The sequence below is a fragment of the Canis aureus genome, chromosome 2 (genome assembly GCF_053574225.1).
Source record: "Canis aureus isolate CA01 chromosome 2, VMU_Caureus_v.1.0, whole genome shotgun sequence".
Classification (NCBI taxonomy): Eukaryota; Metazoa; Chordata; class Mammalia; order Carnivora; family Canidae; genus Canis; species Canis aureus.
Window position 1 is genome coordinate 54,381,097 of NC_135612.1, and position 27,085 is coordinate 54,408,181.

The 27,085-nt window shown below is 49.3% G+C and overlaps 1 protein-coding gene across 8 annotated transcripts in view; it reads right to left on the bottom strand.

Annotated features, from left to right (window-relative positions):
* CRTC3 (CREB regulated transcription coactivator 3) overlaps positions 1 to 27,085 on the bottom strand; it is a 119,976-nt gene that overhangs the window by 5,700 nt on the left and 87,191 nt on the right. For 3 of the 8 annotated variants that reach the window (XM_077873012.1, XM_077873047.1, XM_077873059.1), the window contains 5 exons: positions 26,245 to 26,543; positions 21,742 to 21,942; positions 21,573 to 21,653; positions 20,145 to 20,244; positions 15,906 to 19,388 (listed from right to left, as the gene is read on the bottom strand). In XM_077873012.1, the coding sequence (XP_077729138.1) occupies positions 19,180 to 19,388; positions 20,145 to 20,244; positions 21,573 to 21,653; positions 21,742 to 21,942; positions 26,245 to 26,543 (890 nt within the window). In that variant the 3' untranslated portion in view covers positions 15,906 to 19,179. Of the gene's footprint in view, positions 1 to 991; positions 10,365 to 11,028; positions 11,233 to 11,820; positions 11,901 to 12,487; positions 12,650 to 12,815; positions 12,952 to 13,315; positions 13,452 to 13,810; positions 14,044 to 14,385; positions 14,527 to 15,905; positions 19,389 to 20,144; positions 20,245 to 21,572; positions 21,654 to 21,741; positions 21,943 to 26,244; positions 26,544 to 27,085 lie in introns of those variants that run through there. The other 5 variants (XR_013365215.1, XR_013365212.1, XR_013365211.1 and 2 more) reach the window with 5 other exon arrangements.

A 27,085-nucleotide genomic window follows, 5' to 3' on the forward strand; every position in this document is an offset into this window, starting at 1 on the left:
TAGAAGAGTTTTGAGAGGTGTATTCCCAGGGTTTGCCCCTGTGGCTGAAAACTCACACCTACCACCATTCCCAAGAGTGGGTCCTGCTGTCCCTCGCCCCCACCCAAGCATAGAGCCACAGGACAGTGGGGAGGGCAGGCCCTCCGGAGGCTGAGCCAAGCACCCACTCTGTCCTGTGGATTGGGATCCAGGACAACTGGAGATACAGTCAGTTAGTATCATGGGCACCAAACTTGTTAGGATCATGAAAAGAACAGCCATGGTTCAGCAGCGATGAGAAAGCTGCTCTGCCAAGATAGGGAGAGAGGAAAAGCAGATGTCCTAGGCAAGCAGGGATGAGAGATATCATGTCTTGAGAGAGGCCAGCCGGCAGACACCTATGGGGACCAGGAGACAGACAGACAATTCTGTCCTCTGTCCCTTGAAAAGACAAAGACATGCAGACACAGTAATACATCGTAAGAAAAAAAAAGAGATGACAGAGAGAGAGAGAGAGACAGATGCATAGACAGAGAAGACGAAAGGAACTGAAGGCTGGCCTGGGTTCCCCACACATACCCCTGCCCCCAGGATGGGCTACTCTCGGGCCAGGATCCCTGAGCTGGCCCTATCACCAGCAGGGGCATAGTCATTTTCTTATAACCTAATGGAAGGGACTCTGTCCCTTTCGGTACAGTCCCTGGGTGAGTCAGTCACCAGACAGTGCTTGGCATGGGAGGGAGCTGGGGCTGCTGTTTTGTGTCTGTTCTGGTAATTTATTTTTATCCTTTTGGGGCAGGGGTGGGGGTGGGGGGAACACTTGGTGCTTTCTTTCCCCCAGAGGGATGGGAATTAAGCATGTCAGTCAGTATAATAAAACTCACCAAATATGTCTCTTTGTTCAGACAATGGTATTTTTTTCCCTAGTCATTAAGTCAATGCTGCTGTAGGAGTGACACTTAAGTGACTGGGTTTTTATTTTTGTCCCCAAGGTACAAAAAGTACTGCTTACTTTCTTACTGTGTACAGGCGGGGGGATGTGTCCAAGGCGATCCTTCCAGAGCTTCGGAGAGCTGGGAGTGGTTGATCTGTGCAGAGATCTGCCTCGGTCACCACCTCTGTAGAGTCAGAAACTGCACCATGGCATGTTTCGAGACTTCTACCCACTGGCTTGTAGCACAGACTGGGTACCCCACGAACGCATTTGAAAGGATGGGCCTGAGGGCTGTGGCTGTGGGTAGAACTGGCCACAGCAGGCAGGGAGGGGAGCAGGGGGGTGAGGAGCTGGGCTGCAGCGGTGTAGGCCTGCTAAGATGGGGTGGGGGTGGGGTAAGCAAGCACCTGCTTGCCTCTGGTCTGGCTTACCAGGAAGGACAAAGGCTGTTCCAGGGTCACGGCAGCCAGCCGGGCTCTGAAGGGTGGGGGCCACAGGGTATCTGGGAGAGAAACTGGGCTGCCCATCCCACATTGCAACCAACACAAACACGCTGGCTAGACTCCGAGGGTGTCATCACCATGAAGCCCTCCATGGCTTCCAGTGTTCCAGGACCCCAACTCTGCTGGGGTTAAGGGGTACCCAGCCTGAGTGATCATAGATTCACTGTCTTGTGGGTGATCATAGATTCACTGTCTTGTGGGTCACCTCCTCCCTCCTCCAGGGCCAAGGGACCTGCACTGTCATAGAACTGTGGCTGCCAGTGATGGGCGGGGTGGTAACCTCCCCAGAGGCCCTACAGGGAGGGTTGAGGCTGCCCTGGCAGGGAGGCCAACCAACCCTGCTCTGAGCTTTGATCCTGTTTTCCTTCACTCTCACTCTAGGCCTGGGATATAGAAGTTTCGGGGGAGTGAGGGAATGCTCTCCCTCCCTCTGCAGGTGGCCTTCAACCTCTGCTTCACCAAAGGCCCTGCGAGGCCAATTTTCCAGAGTTTCCATCAGAGGCCTCCTCCCATTGACTTCCGGCTTCAGGGGTCCTGGGAGCCTCTTGTTCCCTCAAGGACTCTGTGGTCTTCATTTCATTGTTTCTGGCAATGACGGTTGCCCTGTGAAGACACTTGTGAAACCAAGCTGTCTTGGTTTTCAAGATTTGGGGAAATTATTTAATTTTTGTTTTCTGCTGAAAGTTTGGGAGAAGTCTTGATTTTTTTCCATCAAATTTAGAGATCTCACCAAATTGTATCTTAGGATTAGTGGGCTTCTCATTTTAATTAGGGCAAGAGGGCCCATCTCAGTTCATTATAAAGTCTTCCATTTATTCATTTATTTAACAAACATTAGATACTTACTATGAGCTAGGCACTGTTTTGGTTTTTGTTTGTTTTTTTAAACTAAGCTCTAGGCTCAACGTGGGGTTTGAACTCAGGACCCTGAGATCAAGACTCAAATACTCCATGGACTGAGCCAGCCAGGCGCACCAGGACTAGGCACTGTTTTAAGTTCTGGGGAGACAGTAGTGAAGAAAACAGAGGAGACCAGAGGAGACTCTATGCTGTGTGTATGTGTGTGTAAGACAGATGGGGGTGGGGGTGGGTGGAGGGAGGGAGAAGGAAGAAAGAGGAAGAGAATGAAAGAGTAAGAGGGAGAGAAAAAAATAAACACATTTTGATCATTGATTCTGTTCCACTTAATTTATTCAGAATTTTCAGGGCTTTTTTGTCCTCCTATATGTTCACACTTTCTCCTGGAAATCTGGCATGTTCCCCAGCTTTCCTTCCCTCTCTCCAGTAATTTCCCCCACTGCCACAAAGGTTTCTCTGGTCTCTCTTCTGCTTAATAATCCAACCTCCTGTAATCCTATTAACGGTAGTTTCGAGGTGATGGGGGCCACCAGCTCCCCTGCACTGTCCTCATCTCATCCCCCCAACAACAGGTAATAGCCATTTTCTAAAGTCTTCTTTCATTTCATCTGAGAGATCTATTCCAGAGAATAGGATTATTAGCAACATTTCACTGCTTTCTTCTTTTACTTCTGTGCTCGGGCCTTTCTCACTGGGATCAGATTAATTTTCTTCTTCTATTCAGACTTCTTACAATTCATGTGTAAACCCAATAAGAGCAAGTGGATGTTTTAAAAAAAAAATCACCAAACCTCATAGTATGTATGTGTTTGAAAGGGAAAAGGAAGAAGAAAACAGAAAGAAGGAGGGGAGGGGAGGACAATGTGAGTAGTGCTGAGGTCCTGCCTCCTACCACTCCCCGTGTGTAGCCCAGTGAGCAACAGGTGGAAGGTGTGATGGGAATCTGTGGTCTTCTCAGGGGGTCGGGTCCCCTGCACCTCTGACACTGGGAGCATCTCATGTGCACTTTCTACAGCACACAACCCATAAGGCAATCCGACTACACCTGGTGATTCACCAGGGAAACTGCCATCTGTCCCCACTTTGAAGAGAAACCGGCTATGTTGGATTTCTGATAGGCGGTGTGGTACTGGAGAGAAATCTGTGGTAATGTAAGGGACTTTCATGAGTATCTTTGACTACACAGCAGAAGGTCTTACGTGGAGATTTTAGAATCCAATCCTCAGGTGAGATGTGATCCCATTGTACTAGACACGTCATCCCATAACACACATCTGGGATCTCATAGTCCCTCTGACAGGCTGAAGTAGGCAAACACCTCTCCCTGGAGCCTCCAATTTATAGCCTGATGATCCATGGCTTGGTATATGTAGGCAGATGAGCAATCCGATTCCTACTCTCTGGACTCTGAAGTTGGGAATAGCCAAAGAATAAGGCGGTTAGCCAGAGGAGCTGAGGCTTGGAAGTCCCACAGTGCCATTTCTGCAGGTCAGCCTTATTCAATGTGGGAGGAGATTTCATGCACATAATTCATTCACTTAACATCTATGGCACCGGTGATGTCTCAGGTACCATTCTAGGTACTGGGGATACAGAGAGAAACAAGGTCCCTGTTCTCGAGGCACTTACCCAGAGGCAAGCAATAAATAAATAGATGAGCAAGATGGTCAGAGAATGGCAGAAAGCCCTCAAGTTCTGGAGCAAAGCCATCAACTGTTTTCACAAGAAACTATTTTTCTTTTGGGAAACAGCTCTCTGATCGCTATTGGGTTTTGTTGTTGTTTATAAGTTTAAGTGGCAAGGTAAGTTTGGTGATGAGGTGAAAAAGACCTCCATGGAGGATATATGTCATCGATTCACTCTGGCCTCCCCAAACCATGGAATACTCTTCCTCAGTTTTGAGAACTCCCCACCTTATGAACTCATACCTCTCCATGGTGGAAGCCAAGTGAGTTCCCAGTCTCACTTGCAGATGGAGCAGAGCATGGGACGCGAGATGCCACCAATCAGATGCACCTGCGTGAGCCTAAGTGACACCGAGAAGCAGGTGCCAAGGAATCTTCTCTGGAGAGAATACAGCAGATCCATCTGGCTCCCAGAGGTGGCAGCAGCAGCAGGTATCCCAGTGATGGTCTCCAGATTCAAGTGCCCAGCTGCCCAGCTGGGCAACAGCGGGGTGTGTGTGTGTGTGTGTGTGTGTGTGCAGTGGGGCTCATACAAGGATTGATCCAGGCAAATGCTCTCCAGGCCTGGTTCTCTGCCCTGCCTGGCAGCCTACTCTCCTTGAATGAATTCCTCTTCAGCTTAAACTAGCTAGAAAGGAGTCTGTTGCTTGTAAGCAAGGGCTGTTGCTGTCACAACGCGTATTGCATTATTGCTACAGAAAGACAATAATGCAACACACAAGATCATTTTGGACAGAGGGTAGTGCTGAGCTGGGAAGAAGCTAGCACAGGGTGTTATGAATGGGCCCCTGCAAAGGAAAAAATAGCCTGACAGGATGACATCAGTGCTGATTGCATGTGTAAATACATCTGATCAAAAATGATGTATCATCATTCATGTAGGATCCACACATTTGTAACAGTGGGGGGAAAACCCAGGCAAGGTGATGTGAGAGAGAGACAGGCAGGGTGGGGCTATTTTTGATAAGGTGCTCGGAGAAGCCTGTTCGAGAAGACGTTCCAGCTGAGACATAAAAGGTGAGAAGGAATCAACCATGGAAAGGTCTGGTAAGGACACTTCTAGGCAGAGGGAGTGGAAAATATGAAGGATGAGCTTGGGATGTCGAGGCACAGAGGGAAGGTGGGTAGGTCTCGAGGTCAGCGCAAATGGGCCAAGGACATGATGACCCTGGGGTGCAGGCAGGGGCCAGGTCATGCCAGTCATCGCAGGCTATGGGCAGACATTCATGTTTTGTTCTAAGGATGATGCAAATCCATTAGAGAATTTCAAAGAGGAAGCAGCCTTTAGAGTGTCCCCCACTGATCTTCACCTTCTAGTTTTTAAACCCTTTCAAAATCTCTTCCACACAGAGTATGGCTGGTCCGTGCACCCACCGGAATACTGCAAAAATGGCAGACTTTTGAGGCTAGGTCTAACAGACAGTGTGACTTTGCCTTGCTCTCTTGGAGCAAGCCAGCCACCATGCTGTGAGGACACTCAAGCAGCCCTCTGGAGAGGCCCCCTCAGGGGGCCCTAAGGGCTCCTGCCGGCAGACTTAGGAATGAGACAGCTGGGAAGCGTATGCTCCAGCCCCGTCAAGCCTTCAAATGACTACAACTTCAACTGACATCTTGACCCCAACTTCCTGAAAGAGTCTGAGCTGGGGCCACCCAGCCAAGCAGCTTCAAATTCCTGATCCGTAAGTGGGTGAGATCATAAATGTTTGTTGTTCTAAGTCAGTGAGTTTAGGGGTAATTTGCAGCCTCTTTCCATTCTTCATAGTTAGTTTTGCCTGGCAGGGGCCCGTGCTTTAGTAGCTGTTAGGTATTTGGATTATCAGCCCTGAGTAGGAGTAATCACGTAGAAGGGAGTCACGAGTGAGATGAGACCAAATGGTGGAAGCAGAGAGAAAGCAGCACCCTCAGGAGGGCTGAGTCACTCGTGCCGTTTGGGAGAAGACAGAGCAAAGACCTGCCGCCTGCTCAGCTTTACTAGCATCTTGGCTCTTTCTATATCCAGGTGTTCTCCTGGGCTCCCAAGTCTATGTGACCTCACTGTAAATACCCTGTGACTTGGCACGATAGGGGTGAGTTCTTGTCCTCGCGCTACTCGAAGCAATTCTGAACCTGATGCTGGAGGACTGGGCTGTTGTCCTGATTCCCTCTCTGGGGCTGGGTAGAGTGTCAGCCCAGCTGTGGGCACAAGGCACAGGCCAGTGGTAGGAGCTGCCTTCTGCCTCCACATGGTCCTCACCTCACATCAGCCTCCCCAGCCAGGTGGGATAAGGGGTCATGTAAAGGGAATCCACTTCTTCCTCTCTTCCCGTTAGGAGGGGCTGGGTTCTATGGATCCCACATTCTGAGCTATGCTCCTTCTCTTTGGTTCTGGCTGTGCCTGAGAGCGTGTTTGGGTTGATTTCAAGGATACTCGAATGGCATGTAGGGATAGGAGGTACTAGAATTTCAGCTCCTTAGCATGACAATCAGACACAGAGGATTTCCCCCATCTGGGGCAATAATTTTAAAAATATTAGATAGAAAAAGTTCAAATACAAAAATATAAAAAGCACACTTGCCTTTCTCTCCCCACTTTGATTCTTTACATCATCTCCAGTGTTTCTCTAATGCAAACAGCCCCGTGATCAGCATACTTGTTCGCAGGCATAGCCATGTGCAGTTGAGCGGGTATTTCCAAAGAGTAGATTCCTGGAAGCTTATCTGCACATTTTATATGTTGATAGGTTCTCCCAATGGCCCATCAAAAGGCTCTACCGGCATGTAATGACCACAGCACACAAAAGCACCCCTTTCCTTTTGCTGACACAAGATACTATAAAATTTTTAAATTTGCTTTTCTCTGATCCCTGGTGAGCATACATGTCCCTTTTCAACTGGTGGCCATCTGCATTCTCCTGCCAGATGCCTGCTCTCGTCCTCCGACCATTTAACATTGGAATATAAAGCTCTGTATTTGCTGTGAAGGGACTCTTGTGGTGTTGTTTCGCATGCTGCTCCTGTTGTCAGTACTTTATCTTTTATCTTTGATATGGTCTCTAGCGCTACAGAAGTTTTCTATTTTTGAAGCCAAATCTGTCCATTTTTTTCCCTTTAGGGTTTCTAGATTTTGTGTCCTGCTTAGGAAAGTTTTCCCCACTCCAAGACTATAAAAAATATATTTTATCGTATTTTCTTCCAGTACCTTAAAACCCGCTTGATAGCTAATGTCAAATGGTCCTTTAGGAAGGTGGCACTGATTGACGTCCCATCAGCCTGCTTGCCCACATCTTCACTAGCCTCTAGCATTGCAATCTTTTCAAATTTCTGCTAACAGTGAACCACAGGTATCTTGTTTTAATTAGCATTACTTTAATTGTGAGCCAGGTCCAGAGTCTTCCCATATGGATATTAGTTCTTTATATTCCATTCTCTGTCAGCCTGCCTGATCCAATCTTGGCCCTAGTTTTTTTGGTGGGGCATTGGCCTTTATCTTATTGATATAGGGCTCGTTGTTTACAAAGGAAATGAGACTTGTGTCCCACCCCATTCCCCCAGTTGGTCCTTATCTCTCTGCCGTCTGCTAGAAGCTTCTGTTGCCAGCTGCTGGGTGCAGTGGATGGGAGAGGAGGGAGCCCTCCCCACACCGCACCTGTTGCACCTGTCACCTAGTCAGCTCCCTGGACCTTACTCCCCCCACCGTACCTGGCACACCCCTAGAGCCAGCTCCCTCTCCTCCCAGCATCCTTTTCTGAACATTTAAGTTTGGATTTTCACCTTCAACTCAATCCCATCTATTTGCCTTTCACTTTCCAGCATCCTTTATTTCTCATAATCTGATACTGAAGGATATCGGTTTGGTTTCTAGTCCTATGATGGTCTTTAAATACTTATCATCTCAGTCATGTTTAGAGGGGTGGGTTGGAGCACAGAGGTCATAATAAGTTCTCAAGCTGCCATCTTGATTCAATCCCTCATTCATTATTTGTACAATTTGGTTCTTTTACTGTTTCTTGTGGGGTTTCTAAAATTTTTTTAATTTAATTTCAATTTGCCAACATAGAGTATAACACCCAGTGCTCATCCCATCAAGTACCCTCCTTAGTGTCTATCATCATCACTCCATCCCCCCACTGACCTCCCCTTCTTCAACTCTTTGTTTCCTGAGTTAGGAGTGTCTCATGGTTTGTCTTCCTATCTAATTTTTCCCCATTCAGACTCCCTCCTTTCCCTTATGGTCCCTTTCACTATTTCTTATATTCCGCATATAAGTGAAACCATATGATGGTTGTCTTTCTCTGATTGACTTATTTCACTCAGCATAATACCCTCCAGTTCCATCCATGTCGAAGCAAATGGTGGATATTCATCCTTTCTGATGGCTGATATTTCTTGTGGTTTTAAATTTGATTTTCTCTTGTGTGTCAGCTGTACTCAAAAAATACACATTAAAAAAATATTCTCTCCAAGTTTTCAGGCCTAGTGTCAGCTGGAAATAATGGTCATTTTTACCGAAAAACACTTTAATAAGCCACACTTACATTCACACAAACTAGATGAACCAGGCAGACCATTGTGAATTGAAGAAGAAGAAAGAAAATCAACTTCTGGAGGCTACAGCTGGGCACATTCCTGGGCACCGAGCTGGGGGCCGTAAAGGTGTATAAGGGCAGCAGGAGGACACCAGAGGTGCTCTTTATAGGCAGCAACCTCATCTCCACTTGGGGTTCAAGTTTCACGTGTGGCTTTGGGCAGTCACTTATTTATGTCAACACTGGTAATCAGTAGATGTAATAGTAATATTCACCATCAGTCAAAGGCATCTCGCAGGCTCCCTTGAGCCGGACCCACAGGCATGTGGGAAATGTTGGGTGTCTCCTCCTCCTCTTCTTGTGCTCTTTCTCAGTTTTTAAATTTTGTTTTGTTTTTCAAAGAGAGAAAGAGAGGCAGGGAGAGAGAGCATGTGCATGTGTTGGGGGGAAGGGGCAGAGGGAGAAAGAGAATCTTAAGCAGGCTCCATGCCCAGTGCAGAGCTCCACACAGGGCTCGACCTCACGACCCTGAGATCATGACATGAGCAGAAATCAAGAGTCAGCTGCTTAACCAACTGAGGCATCCAGGTGCCCCTGTTTCTCGGTTTTTGATTCATCCTTTCCCCTCTCTCCATTTGGTCCTTTCCAAGTCTCTCTCTAAGTGTCCCCTGCACCCTGCCCTCATCCCTCCCTACCTGCTTCCATTCCTTTCACGGCTTGCTCCATAGAACATCAGTCTCACGAGTTGGTCCCAACAAAGGGGACTCGGGGGTACGATATGTTTCAGAAATGCTGCCTTCCGTGCCAACCTCCTAGAAGCGGGCTGGCACTCTAAAGCCTTCGGGAAGCCCTTCAGTGAGATGTGCCATCACTGCACTCAAGCAGCCAGCACGCTGGGCCTGCAGGGGACTCCTCTGTGCACCCCTCATTAGCATTCTGCAGAACCAGTGATTGCCAGGCCTTGCCAGAGAGGTGGTGAGACGTGTGCGACAGTGTGATGCTGGGAATTCCCCAGAGCTAGGCCAGGGACAGTGATCTCCAGAAAGAACCTGGAGCAGGAAGTGAAATATCTCACCAGCTCCCACCACCACTGCCTGATCCAAAAGAGGAAGGGAAGGCAGGGACAGTAGCTGGAGCCCAGGTGGCAGCACAGCCACCCCGGCTGGGGACCAGACAGAGCTGCAGGGGTCCCTGCACTGCTCCTCAAGAAGTCCAGTCCCTATGAGCTGGCGACCAAAGCGACTCTTCACTCCAGGGCACTGATGAGAGGTTAGTGGGGCAGCGCACAGCCTCAGAGGCGCTTGCTCAATGGCCGGGCGGAATAGTGGTACTCAGCGGCCTCAGTGGAACCTTCCCTCCAGGGTACCGCCATGAATGTGGCTCCATTTCAGTGAAACCCAGACTCTGTCTCTCCCACTCAAGCCTCGAATTCCCAGGAGAGAACATGTCATGGGCCAGGTAGATCAAGCGAGCATCACCAGGGGCCCTGGGCTGCCCTGACCTGGCCTGGCTTCTGGGGAGGGGGTCTGAGCAGTCTCCAGCTTGCAAGGCTCCTCTGTGACCAGAAAGCCCAGCCCTGGCCACGTGCAGGGCTTGCTGAGGGGAAATGAAAGCCCTGTGGAAACCAGTGGAGGCAGAATCAGTACTTACCAGGCCAGGCTTCCAGCGGATGAAGACCAAGCATCCTCTGAGGTTAGTGCCAGGTCTCTGGATCCGGGAAAGATCTAAGGGTGGCCCCTCCACCCTGGCCAGACTGGTGAGTCACACGAGCGCCTTAGTGGGGGGAGAGGGTGGAGGCCCAGCCAGGACCCCTCTGTGTGCTGAGAACACTGTGTGTGCTTCTCCTTTCAGAGTGTGAGCTTGGTCTTCTCAACAAATCCTTTTATTGCACTTCTGAAGTCTAGGAATAAAGGAGCTATTTCATAAAAAGAAATACTGCAAGCAGGACAGATAACATTTAGAAAGTGCTTACTAGGGGCTGGCACAAGCCCGTGTGGTGGGTCTGGCCATCCCCGTTTTCCAGCCAAGGAGACTGAGACCACTGAATAGCCTGGTTTCACAGCCAGGATGGATAGAGATATGTGCGAACTCAGGTCTCTAATTCCAGAGCCCATGCACCTGACCCCTGAACAAGACTGCCTCTATGACTTGTTCCTTGGGCCCAGGCTGACCCTACATCCCTGCTTGCCCTGGTTGGTTGACAGTTCCTGTTCATGCCTGTTGTTCAGGCACAATTATTAACAGCACCTCCTTTCACGCTGACAATGTGTCCTGGTTTGGATGATAACGTTTAAGGAAACTAGGCTAGCTGGAACCTAGATTATCATAGCAAGATGCTGGTGGGCAGAGCTCGGAAAATCCGGTCTGCAGCTGCCCCTCACTAGCCCAGAACTCTGGCTGCCATGCTCATTCTCCTGGGACAGACCTCCATTATGTTAGTGAGGGTGCCACCACTGCCCCCTGGATATCTGGGCACCTTTGCAAACTGGCCTTCTGAGATTTCTATGATGCCAAGGCTTGTCGTTTATGTTCTCTCTGTCCCCTCCCCCCTAATATGAATTTACCAGATCTTCTCTCTGTCTCCATTCTTTAGCCTGGCTATGAAAGAAGCCGTTGTGTTCCAAATGCTCCCAGGTAGGGCAGCCATGCTCTGAGTGTTTTCTACTTCCCGCAGTGGATACCAAAGCTTGGGGCTTCTGAACGTTGTCCAAATTTGCAGATGTATCCTGGAAGCAGAGGCCTGGGGCTCCCACTGAGACTGAGCTGTCCTGGAGAGGGTGCAAATGGAAAGGATGATAGCTTTGGGTGCCATTTAGCTGGGCACTGGGTTGTCAGAAGTGAGTCAGACACAGTCCTTGCCTCAAGTTTCTCATACACAGAGGGAAGGCAGATGTTACAAAAAAATCAGCCCTACAGTTAATAAAGTGAAGCTGTGGCACAAAGTACCACTCAAACCCCAAAGACGAAATGGACAGAGAAAGTGTATGTGGTCAACTATCACCAGAACACTGCATAACAAATGACCCCATCATTCAATGGCTTACATTATAAGGATTTACTTCTGACTCCTGTGTCTGCAGATTGACTTGGGCAGCCCTGCCAGCCTCTGCTGGGCAGCTGGATTGGCTCCTGGGCAGGGGTTTGGTTGAAGTCTGCCCTGTCTCATTCTTTTGGAACCAGTGGGCAATGCAGAGGGAATCTGTGCCTACAGCAATGACAGAAGCTCAAGTGGGCATGCTCTGCTACCAAGCCCATGTCAAGGCTTTGCACAGGTCTGGTCTCCAAACAACTCATTGGCCAAAGGAGGTGGAGGTATATTACTCCCATGGTGGGAGTGGAGGGAAGTAAATACTTGCCAAATAACAATCCAAACTTCACAGAAGGCTTCACAGAGGAGTTGTCCAGCGTAGGCCTTGAAGAAGAAGCTGGATTTTCCCTAATGAAGATAGTATACAGTGCTGCTGTCAAAAGGACAAAATATATCGGGGTAGGGGTAGTGATGGGAAGCGAGGGCATGGGGGATTCCCCTGGGCTAGAAGCCTGGCATGTGCTTTCCTTGAACACAATACTCTCTCCTCCACCCCCACCCACCAGTCATTTCCCTTATTTCCAGAGTCTAAAACTTCAACTATGTTTCACCAAATACAAGTTCAAGACTCGGTTTTCAGCAAGGAGTCACAATGGGAAGTGCAGTGCTTGTCCATCCACTGGGGATGTGTGCCAGTTTCACTGGGTGTAGATCAGCCAATGTGACAATCCACCTGCCCCCATCAGAGCGTTGAGGTTTCTAACCCTGCAGCCCAGCAGCCACAACCTTGAGGCTGGGACCAACGTGGCCCTCGGGGAATGGACTCTTTGAAGGCCAAGTCAAGGCAGGAGGAGGAACACCAAAATCCAGAACTCAGGAGCAGGACTTAAAAACCATTTGGAAAGGGCTGTCAGCAGAGGACCCACGCGTGCACGGAACTGGGCCAGACAATGGTGGGAAGGATGGTTACAGGACAGGATGCAAACAGCACAAACCTTGACAATGTAAAAATAAGAAGTCACAGCTTCTGGGAGAGGAAGGGGATAGGAAATGAATGAGCTCATTTCCTTATCCTAAATCACAGGCTGTCAGGAGATGCCATCTACAGTGGAAACATGCTTAAAGAAACGAATCCAGCCTCCCGGTATTTTTCTTTCCTTTTAGGGAAATAATTTAGAAACATAAGCACAATTATTTGCAGCCTGGCAATTTCTTTGGTTTACATCTAGGTTTCCGTTCCTTCTGTTAAATTTAAATACTTTTCCCAGAAGAGCCTGTATTATTGAAGGAGTCCTTTTCTCCGGAAGCTTTCGATCCATCTACCTGTCCTTCTCTCCAAAGACGGCCGTGGAAGGAGGTGTCTGTGGGTGTTTCTGGGGGTGCTGGCTTCTGAACCACTTGAACGTTTTCTGTTCGTGCTCTTCGGTGTACATGAGTTTCTTACAGTGAGCGGGCGCTACTATTATACAAGCAAAGCCTTAAAAAACAAAACATTTCCGGAAAAGAGAAAATCCCGGGGGAGCGGGGGGGGGGGGGGGGGATGGGGGAGGGGTAGGTGTGTGGGGGTGCCGGCCGCCGAGCCTCTCAGCAGAGTGCACGCCCGGTCCCACTGCTAGGGCGGGGGCGGGGCGGGGCGGGGCCGACCCCCCACTGCGAGGTCCCGGGAGGGCGAGGCCACCCCGCTTCCGGAGCTCGGAGCCCCGCGCCTGGGAGCCGGTGACCGCAGGGCGGCACTGGGCGGGGCCCGGAGCCGGTGACTGCGCCTCTCGGGCTGCGTCTTCCTCTCTCTGTAAACCCAGGAAGTCACCCTTGCCCTGCCTTACGTTCAGGTGGCCACAGGGGACGTGTGCTGTGCAGTGTCTGCGGTCGGCCCGAGTGGTCACTAGACAGACCTTTTAGTGCACTCTGCCACCAGGGGATCCAGTTGGAACCAGCACCACCTCCAGCCCAGTCTGAAGGCTGCAGAAGCGTGAGAGGGTCAGGTGGCTCTCTCCAGCTGTTTCTGGGTCCCGACAGCCACTCTTATGGTCTCAGCTCCATCTAGTGTCCACACTGGGACACCGTCACCGTCACATGTAAGGGCTCCTTGTAAAATCCTTATTTCCATACTTGCAAAAGGTACAGCATTCATTGGGCAAATAGGATGTACATAAGATCAGTTTAAAACATCCCCGCCCGCCCCGTACTAAGATCTGGTATTTCAAAGCAAGCATTATACAAGTTCAGTACTACTAAGGATTTGTGCCTCCTGTCTTTGACAGCATATTCACACATCGCATAATATGACTTCTAATAATTGACATTGATTGAATATTTACCATGTGCTGGGCACAACTCTGGGTCCTTTAATTGTGTGAGTTGATTTTACTCTCCATCCACAGCACTATGAAATGGTGGTGGTGTGGGGTGCTTATTGTCCCATATTATAGATCGGAACTCCGAGGCACACAGATAAAAGTAAAATTCATCACTCTTGTTTTCTGAGGACAGGTAGAGGCTGCGTCATGGGGCTGGAGATGAGCAGGCAGCCAGATGGGAAGCTCCTGCCAGGCTGAGGAGGGAGAGAATGGGAGCTGAGACAGCCCTGGGACTTGGGCTGGGTCTGAGAGGCAAAGGGGGAGGAGTGTGCAGGATGGCTCACACCAAACTTTTAGTGTCAGGGTGGAGGCTGTGGTCTGAGAGGGAGCACACAGGAGTCGGCAGTTTGAGAATATATGCTGAGCACCTCTGTGCCAGGCAGGGAGGTGCAGACTTCAAGTATGCAGGCATGGCCCCTGCTCTGGCAAGCTAGAGCCCCATGGGGAAGGTGGGTGTCAAAGGGTGATTATGGGTGTTTGCTGGTGCACAAAGATCTACCAAGGATGAGGACAACATGGGATGGAATCTCACTCACAGGTGGATCTCAGCAAACAGGCAGATGGGGTCTGAGGTGGAAGGTGGGTTCATCAATTTGGAGGACCAGACAGGTGTCCTGGGGACAGTTGAGCTGAAGATGGCTGAGGAGGAGGATTCATGGAGGAGATGGATATGTGACCTGAGGGAACAAGAGGGTCTGTGGAGAATGAGAGTGGCCACAGGGTGGAGGGGCAGGGCAGGGCCAGGGGGGCTGGGGGGTTGGGTGTTGGGCAGAGGGGTTCGCAACTGGGGCTGTGGGTGGGAAAAGAGGGGAATGAGTGGAACATGAGCAACTCTTCCAGGAGGGAAAGCAGACAAGGTTGTACGCCAAGGAGACACCAGGTTGAGGAGGGGTTGTTTCATTCTGTTTGTTCTTAGCAAGGAGGTGACAAGGCATATGCATGGGCTGATGGGGAAGAGCATGGAGAGGGATGAGGTATGGGGTACGCAGGGCATCCTCACAGGAAGAGCAGGTCAATCACAAACGTGGCAAGCAAGAGCTAGATAAGGAGTTGGTGGTGGTGGTGCCAGGGGGAATAGCAATTGGCGACAGTTTGGGAAAGGGGACAGGATGTGCAGCAGATGGGATGCCAAGGGAGCTGCCCCCAAGGGCCTGGAACTTCTGGGCCTGAGGAGAGAAACAAGGGCGTCTGGGGAGGAGAGGTCTGGAGCCGCCCCCCACCCCCCCAAACACCCCCACCCCCCGTGACAGGGGAGGAGGATTGGGTCAGCAGACAGGGCGGGGTTGCTCGGTTTCTCCTAGCAGGGAGAGGTCAAGGGTCAGAGCAGGCTGTGACGGTGTTAGTGGAGGCCACTGGCCCGATGGACTAGGCCAGGGAAGGAAGGGAAGCCAGGAGAGGACAAGGAGGCTGAGAGCAAGGACAAGGGATAGAATTCTCTATGGGGGCAAAGAACAGGGTGTGTGTGGACCAGAGTAGATAGACATAGTGGCTCAGGAAGTTGGGGTCAAAGATGGGATTTCTGAGTAAGACTTTGGAACAGTCACGGTTGTGACAAGTCGTGGGTGTGGCTGAGGAACCGGGTCTGAAGGAAGCACGGCTGGGGGGTGGGGGAGGACAGGCCTGGGAACCTTGCTGGGATGTGGAGGGGCAGGGCTGGGACAGAAAACAGAGGGGGCCACTGGTGGCCAGTACATGGCAGCGCAGCACAGGGGGAAGGAGCATCAGTGGCCTGAACTGACAGGGGAGAGGTGTCTTGGGTGAGGGCCAGGGCAAGGGGCCGGAAGGCACGCTGCCAGTGGACAGCAGGTAGCGAGGCGCCCTCCATCCTTGGCATCCATGGATGGCTTCATGGGAAGTGTGTGTCCCAGACTCCTTCTCCCCTCTCTTGGGCGTGGGTACAACGGTGCACGTATTAGGGACACTGAACAAGCAGGCCAGAGCAGGACCTGCCAAGCCAAGGACCGGGAAGCCCAACTGCAGGCCGAGCTGTGGGGGAGGCGGTGAGAGAGGCTCTTCCACCAATTCATCGTGCCTGACGCTGAAGAAAAACACCAAGTGCAGATACAACCTTATTGTGCTTTTAATTACGAAAGATGTAAAACGATATATTATAAAACTTGGAAGCTACTTTATACAAATTCCAATCTTTAAATATTGTTTAACAAGGGACCTGGGAGTTAGGACACTGGGGGGAAGTCTGATTAGTTGCTGTGACGGTCCCACCGGCAAGTGATGGAATCACCTGTACATAACAGAGCCAACGAGAGTCAGAGTTGGAAACGGCTTCAAATACGCAGATGGACTGGAATACACAACGCTTCAGCTTGGCTAATATACAGTAGATTTCGGAGAAATGAAACAGGACAGAGGAGAATTTATGTTGGTCTTGACGTGATCGGAAGAAAGTTTCTCCTAACACCGTGTGTCCTACAAACCACAACCGTACAGAAAGAAAACAGAGAACACAGATAAGTTTCTAGTTCTACACTGTTTAACTGCTAGTAAATGAGAGTAGTACAGCCGTCAATCTTCTCGTAACAAGACTAAATATTGGAAGATAGTTATTCTGGTGCACGTAGCCACTTCAGGTGCCAAGGACCATTCCTGGTTTGTTGCAAAGGCAGCAGTGAGGGCAGACTTACCCCTGGAGGTCAGAGTGACACCCGCCCAAGGGTGCCCTTGATGCCGTGTAAGCAAAGTGGGTTGGATAATGCCCAAAACCTTTTCACAGGAAAAGACTGGACCGGTGGACCTAGGGACAAATTTAATTCAGTGCTAAACCTTACTGTCATCATTATACTTCTCTCGGACAAGTCACTTTTCCTGGGAGCCTCCATCTCCTCGAGTCACCGGGAGGATGTGTGGGGCGGAGTGGGGGAGGCAGCAGCGTGCTTCATCGTGTAGGTAGGTCCCGGGGCTCCTGCAAAGGCAGGTCTGCTGCAGACAGGGAGCAGGTAATCCCGCCAGGTGAGGCACCACACAAAGGGTGGGTTATGCTGGGACCTCCACTTAAAGAACACCCAAACTCCTCACAGCAGCACCATTCCCTGCCTGAAAGGCCAGATGGGGCCCTCTGACACGGGAAAGGCAGCATGGAGCTGGCTCCTTCTAGCACACTGTCTCCCACCACAAGGAAAGGGCTTGCACTTTAACAACAAGTCACCACCCTCCTGAGATCCTCGGTGTAAAGGGATCTGAAAACTTCACTGGGAATGAGATTTGGAGCTTAGGCGAGGGCCCTGGCTGGATTTCCCAATTCAAAGGCAGAGATTTGGGGCTAAGGTGAAGTGGAGGGCTTGTGCCCCACAGAGGAAGCTGCAGATGTGCCATTGGGGTTATCTCAGACTGGAGGTAACGTGATCCCTCTGGAGACAGAAATGGGATGAGGCCTGGAGAGGTTCAGAGCCCAGGATCCCAATACACACTCTTCTTGTCAAGGGGCGCCAATGTGTCAGATTCAGACCTGTTAGGTGCAGCCTTGCTTCTTCAGGTGGGGACCGTGTAGCGGCCTCTAGCCACACTCCTGGTGTCTCCCTGGAAGGGCAGTGGCTGTCTGGGCAAAAGTCCCAGCACCTTTTGTCTCTCCTCCAGTGCTCCTGTCCTCCTGGTTCTGTCCTCCTGCACCTGCATTCTGCCCCACGGCCCAGACCCCTCCCTACAGATGCTCTGAAGCATCAGACCCCTCCGTCCTCTTCAAGTCCACCGGTCAGGTGTCTGGTCAGGGGCTAAGTCAGAGGAGGCAAGCAGTGGTGGAAATCCAGCCATACCATTTTATGCTAAGGTACTAATGACGGCTTCACGAGTTTGGCCTTCATTTTACTGTAGACTTTTTCTGCAACCTCAAAGAATGAATCTCTTTTTAAAGCAATTTAGAGCAAAACATGGATCTGAAAGGGAAGATTTTTGAGGTAGGGGCCTGGCTGGGATCCCCAAGGTCCCAGCACCAATTCCCAAGGCCTCAGCTTCCCCAGCTGTGCTGGATTCACTCAGAAGACAGTTTCCCCCTCCTGCTCTGGAGCATACCCTCGAGGATAACAGGGCATCCTGGCCTAATTGTGGATTTGGTCACCTAGTGTTAGAAGCATATAAAGTGCATGCTTAGCTTAACCACAGGCACAAGTGTTAGAAAAGCTAAAGCTCTGAGATTTGGCAAGGAACGGGGCTAGCTAAAGATTAGACTGCCTTGTGGCAAGGCAGATTCATTCATTCCTTCGTTCGTTCATTCATGCATTCAACACATGGTAACGCAGCACCTACCCAGTGCCAGCACTTGTTAGGTACTAGGGGTTTGGTAACAAATAAGGCACAGTCCCTGTGCTCAAGGAGCTTACGGTCTAGCGGGATTACGCAGACACTCCCGTTCCATAGAGAAACAACTTCCCCCTGCTGCTAGCTCAGCTGCTGGGGGGTCTGGCTCCGACCTCCGGCATCCCTCCAGTGGTCTGTGGTGAGGGAGGGCCTGTGCTTGTCTGGAGCCCGTCTGGAAGACATTGTGTGTCTGCGGGCTACCTGCAGCTTTCCTCTCTTGCCTCAGTCATCGAGAGGAAGTGCTTTTCTCTTCAGGCTCATCCATCATGAAGGGTGGGTTTTTGTTGTTTTTTCTTCAGTGACTGAATAAAGCAGCCCCCTTCTCCCCTTGTCCACAGGAAAGAGTGTACTGAAGCAGCAGATAGATTATATACTTGGAGAAAACAAATGAGCATTCAGTTTGCTTAACTCAAATTTGTTCTTGAAATCGTGGTAAAAAATAAAAATTCTTCATATTGGAATTAAGGCAACTGGGAGACCATGGGCATCCGCTGGGCCAGCAGCTGGCAGGGGCCAAGCTGGGGCAGGCAGAGCGGAGAAGGCATCATGATGCTGTGGTACCGTTGCTCGTAGCTGAGCCAACCCCCGAAGGCCTGCAACCCCCACCACCCCCCAGGCCAGACCCCTTCTTCAGTGTTGACAAAGATCAGTGGTTCTGGGCACGGCATGACGTGACTGCAGCCCCCATTACGCGGTTCTATTTGTACACATCGGCAGATTAGATGGCCAGTAAAAGTGTACTGGTCACGGTGAGGGCCGAGTCAGCGGAAGCTCGGAAGCAGCTGGCCTGCAGCAGTGTCACCTGGGCCACAGGCCTGAGAGGCAGCGCACAGCTCTGGGATCCGGAGTGAGCCATGGGGTATGAGATGGGACCTCTTCAGGAAGCTAGGAGTCATGGAATCGGCTCCTTCCATGTCAGAAGCCCGAGATGACTCAGGCCCAGAGGATGTTGCTGGCTCCATTCTACGCCGTTCTAGTTGAGCCCCTTCAGAAATAAATTCTCGTGGCCTATTCCATTCTGTTCACAGTCGGTCAGCCCGAAATGTCTCTTCCACAGAGGGGTCGAGCAGGCCCATGCTGGAGTCACTTAACATGTTGAGGCCATCCAGGCTCAGGGGTTCTATTTGGAGCTCTTCTTCCAGTGGAAATGGAGTGTCCATGTTCAGGCCGACCTCAGGCATGCCCGCTAGCGCACTGCTGAGGTCTTTAAACAGGTTGGTACTCGAGTCTTCTGGAAGGAGCAGCAAGAGGGAAAAACAGTGCAGGTCAGGAGGCACGCACAACAGACGACATCCCCGCAAAGGCCATCCCTGTCATCTGCCCAGCCAGGACAATGACTGCCTGTGTCCCCACCACCCCCAGAGTCCATTATGCTCTGGAATCTACTTTCCTTTTCTTTTTCTTTTTCTTTATTTTTCTTTCTTTCTCTTTCTTTTTTCTTTTCTTTTTTCCCCTTCCTTCCTTCCTTCCTTCCTTCCTTCCTTCCTTCCTTCCTTCTCTCTCTCTCTCTTTTTAAGATTTTATTTATTTACTTGAGAGGGAGAGTGAGAGCAAAGCAAGAATAAGCTGGAAGAAGGGGCAGAAGGAGAGATAGAAGCAGACTCTCTGCCGAGTGAAGAGCCTGACTCAGGGCTCGATCTCAGGATCCTGAGATCATGACCTGAGCTGAAAGCAGACAACCAACTGAGCCACCAGGTGTCCCTGGAATCTACATTCTTTTCCGTCAGTTCCATGACTCCCCATTTTTGCAAGTGTTCTCCCTTTGAACAGTTGTCAATCACTTAAAACTTAATAGTTGAGAAAAATCTTAGATCACCAGGCCCTTTCCCCACCGGCTCATGGTCTCTGGGGCCAGACACCTGCTTTTTGCAAAGCTAAAGTCAAGCTAGGCGGGCCTTCATTCTCTTGCTTTATGTGATGTTGTTTAAACTATCTTACAGTGGGATCTGTAAAAACAGAGCAGAACTGAGGGGTGGCCCACACTCACCTGTCAGGATGGTGTTGGGGAAAGTCCCACAGTTGGAATACAGGTTTGGTCTCCCATGAAATGAGTCCTGTGGTTCTCGGGGACCTTGCTGCAGGGGCACCTGGAAACATCAAAGGTCACATTGTAAGCAATGATCTCTGCTTTGAGGAGTGAATAAAGCAACATGCTCCCAGGGCAAAATCAGACATGAAAACTGCCTTGAGGTCCCTTCTCTGTAGGATCCCACACAGAAAAGTCCTCTAGGGCAGGCAGGTGCTGGGGTGGAGGAGGGGTCTGTGAGGCCCACAGTGTGGGTGACTCCTCCCCGCTCACATGCTGCCTGGCCCACGAAGCCATCCAAGAAGACAGTAGCAGTCATGGTTTCCCTGGCTCCTCTGGTCTCACACATCCCTCCTGCCCGGCCACCCCGAGGATTCTAGAAACACCATCTTTGGGAACACTTCAAAGAGTCCATCTGTAACCAAGGAAGTGATACGACCAAGGGGCTCTTTTTTTCCTTTTGGTTTCTAGAAAAACGAGGTGGAGGGACCACCCTTTCCTTCTCACGCTCAGAGGGAGGAACCTCAGACAGACCCCTCTCCATGAGAAAGCTTCTGGGATGATTGCTTAGAACTGGGGCCTAGCTATGTGCCTTTCCAGAAATTAATTTCCAAACTATTTTTCAACAATCTTTCCAAAGTAGGCATTTCTAGCATTTTTCAGGGAGATACTGACTCATCTAAACGAAACTGGCTTCTTCAGAAAACGAGGAGGCAGGGACTACTGGTTTATGCCAGGAGTCTTCACCATGGCCTACTCAGAAACATCTGTCTTTATTTATTTTACTGTTGTAATTATTATTAATATCTGTAAAATGCTCAAAACCCTTCCTTCTCTCTTTTATCTGTCCAAGAGCCTAATACATACTTAGTGGACACTACAAAATCTAGAGATATTTTAAACAATGTTAGGGAGAACTTAAGAAGCAAAAGGAAGTGAATGAATGAAAACATCTTAAGGAAGGACCTCTGGCCCTGCCTGGACTGAGCTCCCCTGGGAAGCTACAGTGAACTACAGTGAGCTGGCAACAGCAGCGAGGCCTGTGGGCCACACCCCTCCTGCGTCTAAGTTTCCTCAGCAGGATAGACCAGTGGACCGAAGTGCTCCCTGCCCTCTGAGCCACTCTACAATTCTATGACCAGATTGTCATCAGGAATCTAATACCACTTGTTCAAATAGTTCTTCTGCAGAGGCCTGATACTAAATAAGGCAGCCAACACATGCATTTGAGGGCTGGGGGAGATTCCAGGCTCCCTTAGCTGCTGAGCACATCTGCAATCAGGGCAATGGAGTACCCAGTCTATGTGGTGTGGTGGGTTCTATGCCCTGAAAGGCCTGAACAGACAGTGCAGGTCCTACTCTGATGCAGAGACCTGGATGCTTGCTCACCTGTTGAGGAAAGGCAGGGCCTGGCCTCATGGACTGCTGGTCAAAACTCACATCTGGGAAGAAGTTGGTCAAAGATGAACCCTTCAGGGAATAAGGAAGGGAACATTTAGTTTGGAACCCAAGGCAAAATACGTGCTCCCTTCTGATCAATGTCCCTGCTAGGACCCACCTGGGCTGTGAGGAGGGGGAAGCCGGATGGAGGCAGGGATGAGGCAGCTTGAGGCTGCTGAGCAGGGGCCTCCTGGGTGTGGGGCTGCTGTAGGAGGGGCTGAGGGAGGTCCTGAGGGGTAGGGTAAGGGGGCGGTGGGGATACTTGAGCTTGAGCTTCTGTGGGCAGGAAAGAAAGTGGGCTTCGGTCTGAGGACACGATCTGTAAAACAAAGCCACTAATTAGCTTGGATTGGAGTTTCCTTCTTTTTCTTTCTTTCTTTCTTTCTTTCTTTCTTTCTTTCTTTCTTTCTTTCTTTCTTTCCTTCTTTCTTTCTTTCTTCTTCTTTCTTTCTTTCTTTCTTTCTTCTTCTTTCTTTCTTTTCTTTTCTTTTCTTTCTTTTTCTTTCTTTCTTTTTTTTTTTAAGATTTTACTTACTTATTCACGGGAGACACAGAGAGAGGCAGAGACACAGGCAAAGGGAGAAGCAGGCTCCCTGTGGGGAGCCCAATGCAGACTTGATCCCGGTACCCCAGGATCACAACCTGAGCCAAAGGTAGAGGCTCAACCACTGAGCCACCCAGGCGTCCCTGGATTGGAGCTTCTAAGTGATAAATCCTTTAAGATTAGGAGACCTCAAAGTGAGAGAAAAGCCTGAGCCCTTCCTTCCCTGGAGGGTGGGGGGCAGTACTCTAAGCTATGTTCCCCAAAGCCTACTTCTTACTTCTGCTCCTTCAAAGTGATCTTAAGTATCACTTCACCACAAAACATTTCCCATTCAATGACGATTTCTATTGTCTTAAAACAAAACAAAACAAAACAAACACCCACCAATTTAACCAGTGTCCTCAGTGAAAATCATGTTTGTTTTGTTAAACCATAACTTCTGGTTTAAGATGGAAGATTGGGGATCTTCCCTGTGGGACAGCAGGGAGCAGGGGTGAGGAGCCAGGAGGGTCTCATCAGTGCACGTGAGGCAAGGTTAGGTTTCACAGCCCTTGATCGTGGGGTGACTGGGGATGGCACTCGGACGGTCTCCTACAGCTGAGGGTCTCCGGGCAGAGCCCAGGAGGCAAGGCACTCTACTGAAAACACAGAGTTTAAGAGAGCTCACTGCTGAATCTTGAGGCCTCTGCCTTTCTTTCCCAACTTGGCTCTCAGGAGGCTGGAATCTAGGCATGTGCCAGTGTCCTCTAGGGATCTGACCAGCCTGAGAGAAAAATCTCAAAACTTAGGACACCAGAGACTCACCAAGGAAAAGGCTGACCTAGATCAGTCTACAGTGAAGACCATACTCAATGAGCCTGTCAGTGTACACAGTATTTTTGTGTCCTGTTCTTAGAGATGAGCAGAATGCCAAAGATCTCCAGACTGTGAGGAAAGCATCTGCATGGAAATCAGAAACCAAAGCAGATGTACAAAAAAAAAAAAAAAAAGAAAGAAAAAAGAAAAGAAACTTGGAGAAATCTATGTAGGCAGACATCATCATGAAAAAATTATTATTATACTATTTATTATCCTAGGATGTTTGATGCTATAAGTAACATTCAGAGGACAAAAAAGAATTCTTGGCAACTTAAAAGTATGAAAGCAGAAATGAAAACTCAACATAACAATGGGAAGATAAAGGTGAGAAGTTCTTGCAGACAGGATGGCGAAGAGGCGAGGAGAATAGAAAAAATAAGAGCGTGACAGGGAAGTAGGGAAGGTCCAACATTCACACAATAGGAGTTCCAGAAAGAGAACACAGAGAAATCAAAGGGAAGAAGTCTTCCAGGAAATAGTTAAGGAATTCATTCCTTCATTCATGAAGAATGATAGGAGTCTCCAGATTGAGGAAAGCCACCAAAGATCCAGGTGATCCTGAAGTTTCAGAACTCAGGAACAAAAAGAAGATTCTACAAGACTCCAGAGGGAAGAAAGGATATTTTTGTTGTTGTTGTTGTTGTTTTTTAAAATTTAATTCATTTATTCATGAGACACAGAGAGAGAGAGAGAGAGAGGCAGAGACACAGGCAGAGGGAGAAGCAGGCTCCACGCAGGGAGCCCGACATGGGACTCGATCCAGGGACTCCAGGATCCCACCCTGGGCTGAAGTGGCGCCAAACTGCTGAGCCATCTGGGCTGCCCAGAAAGGCAGAAAGGACATTTTGTTAGAAGTATTTTTTTTTAAAGATTTTATTTATTCATGAGAGACAGAGACAGAGAGAGACAGAGACAGAGGCAGAGACACAGGCAGAGGGAGAAGCAGGCTCCATGCAGGGAGCCCAATATGGAACTCAATCCCAGGATCCGGGGATCACACCCTGGGCTGAAGGTGGCGCTAAACCGCTGAGCCACCCGGGCTGCCCTTGTTAGAAGTATTAAGAATTGGAATGGCACTGGATTTCCCATGAGCAACTCTAGAAACTAAAAGACAATTAATACCTTCAAAATTTTAAGAGAAAATTATTTCAGATTTGAATTCTATCTCTGGTCAATTATGAGTTAAATGATGGGTAGAATGAAGACATATTTGAGTCATGGCAGGCCACATGTGCTTTCTTTGAAATCTACTAGAGAGTTTTCTTCTTGTTTTGTTTTAAATATTTTACTTATTTATTTGAGAGAGAGTATGTGTGTGTGGGCATGTGCACGCGAGATGAGCTGGGAGAGAAGCAGAGGGATGAGGGACAAGCAGACTCCCTGCTGAGCATGGAGCCCAATGCTACATGGGGCTTGATCCTACGACCCTGAGATCATGACCTGAGGTGACGTCAGATGCTTAATGGAATGAGTGACCCAGGTGCCCATGGAAGGCTTGTTTTTCAATGTACTAAGAGGAGATCCACTCAACTCCAAGAGGTGGGGATGTAATAAGCAATACATACATAGAAAATGAGACTAACAAAAAAGTAAGACATTAATTAACTTTCAAGAAAAAAATTGTTTTCATTTTGTTATTTCATAGCATACTAAATGGTTCAGCTCCAACTGTGCTATTATAATTGGGAAAACACTAACACACTAGGTATTGCTCTCAACAAAATTATAACAAAGCATAGTGGAAATGAGGAGGAAATGTTCATGTAGGTGGGTGGGGTTTGGAGAGAGGTGATAGAGAACCATATCCTAGTCCTCCATGACAGGATGTCATCAGATAATACCTAACACTAAAAATCCAGAACAAAACAATCATGAAATAACACGGTTATACCAAAGACATTAGCTACAGTGCCTGAAAGGAGCCATCTCTAGGGAACAAGAATGAGTCGGGGAGAAGAAAATATTATTTTGTAACAAGCCCTGTAGAACTATCTGACTTATTAAACTATGTGCCTGGATAACACTGTTTTTTTAAAAATCTAAATATTAAGGAAACAAAACCCAGAAACATCTGGAAGAGGATGCTCTCTAGCCCCTACAGCTCTCCTTAAAATGTAGCTAGAAAGCAAGAGTAATATTTTTTACATCCATTAAGATAATCTTGCAAAAGAAAATTAAAGGCAATCCAATAACATAAAAAGAACCATTGAAACAACAATTATGAAACACCCTCTTACCCTCTCCCGAAAGGGATTACTCATGTCAAGAGTGAGTAATAACTGGATCTGCTAACCCTTCCGTTTAAGTTGTCAACTCCTGTTTGCCTAATCATGACTCATTTATGGTGAGGTGGGGAGCAAATGATGACACAATGTACTAGGGAGGGACCAACAGGTTGAAAATATATTCATTGATGATTATGGTAAGAACCACCCTAAGAGCTCAGAATAAAAACAAAGTCAACAAGACAAAATATGATGTTTTGACATCTGAATTTCTATAACAGGCTTGTGACTTCAAAATGTGCTTTTTTTTTCCTTTTTTTAAAAATTGTTTTAGTTTACTTTTTAATCTCAATGGCCAATGTGGGACTTGAACTCACCACTCCAAGATCAAGAGTCACATGTTCTACTAACTGCCCAGCCAGGTGCCCCAAAAATGTGCGTCTTTCTGAACAGACTTCTTTAGGTGCTTTTATGGAGGACCCTGATCCTTATTATAAAACCTATCGTTCCATAAGCAGTAAAAGTACTGCTTCTCAAATCTGTAGTCATAATTAGGGAAGAGGTCTAATCCAATATCAAAGCTTCAGGAAGGTATTAAGTGTCTTCTTTAGCTTTCCCCTGTGGCTTAAAATACAGACTCAGTTATGGATAATTTTCCCCACCAATTAAAAAACCCCAGGCTGGTCTCTCCTAGCCACCTGAGACATGTCTGGGTCATGTTCTCTATGCCTTACCATCCCCAAAGCCAAGGTTTGTGAGTTATGACTGCACACTGTGTGTTGTTTGTAAAACAGTGATCCTTATAACAAATGTGCTGTTAGGAGATAAATACTGCTTCCTGAGTTCTTGGCTCACACTTGCTCTCTCTGATCTCAGGCATAGGCCAGGACTGGCCGACTGCACTGGAGACCCCAGGGGCTACACCCGGTGAGGGGGCCTCCATCCTGGCCCCATGTGCCTCAACCCATTGGACTGTGTGTGGGTTTGTGCTCACCTGAGCCGCAGGATAGGGGTTCAGAGGGCTGGTGGCTGAGAGCTGTCTGCTGAAACCCTGATGGGCTTCAGGGCCTGGAGAGAGTGTGAGAGGGCTAACTGGGGGCTGCCTCCGCCGGGAGGGGCCACTCATGGCTGCAGTGGGGAGAGACGGGTTGCTGAGGGAGAAGAGCCGGAGGGATGGGTGAAGGGCCGAGGCGCTGGGGGTGGACGCCTGTGGGTGGCTGTTCAGGGACGAGGACGGCGCTGTCTTGTTGAGTGTGGCCTGGATGGACGGGTTACTCCGAGAGCTCTGGAGACCTACAAGACAGCAGAAGCACAGTTACTTGCCAGAACTGTAGGCTACAGCTTCTGTTTCCAAAGATGAAAGAAACCTTAACTTTTTCCTATCCAGCTCTGAGGACTTCTGTGTGAGGGGGACACTGGGGCGGTCCTCCTACCATGCATGCATCAGATATACCCACAGCAGGGAAAGGACCCATTGGCACTCAAGGCTGGTGGCAGCAGGGTGACAGTGAGTCTGACTACAAGGAAGCGTGTGAAGAGCCGCTGGGCGGGCGGGACTGGGTGAGCAGAGGCCAAGGCATAGTCAGCCCCCAGCCTGGCAAGAAGACCCCAGGGCTGTGCACACAGACTGTTTGGAACCCCCCCAACAGCCACTCCCCCCCCCACCGCCCATGCCTCTGTCCCAGGTACCACGCCCAGATCCTCTGCTATTCTCAGGGTGCATCCTTTCACAGAGCGTCAAGGCTCTGGGGCACCATGTCAGGGGACCCTGTAAATACCCTGAACACACAGGGAGTCACAGGAAGGGGCCCCCTCCCATGTCTCCTGCTTTCTCT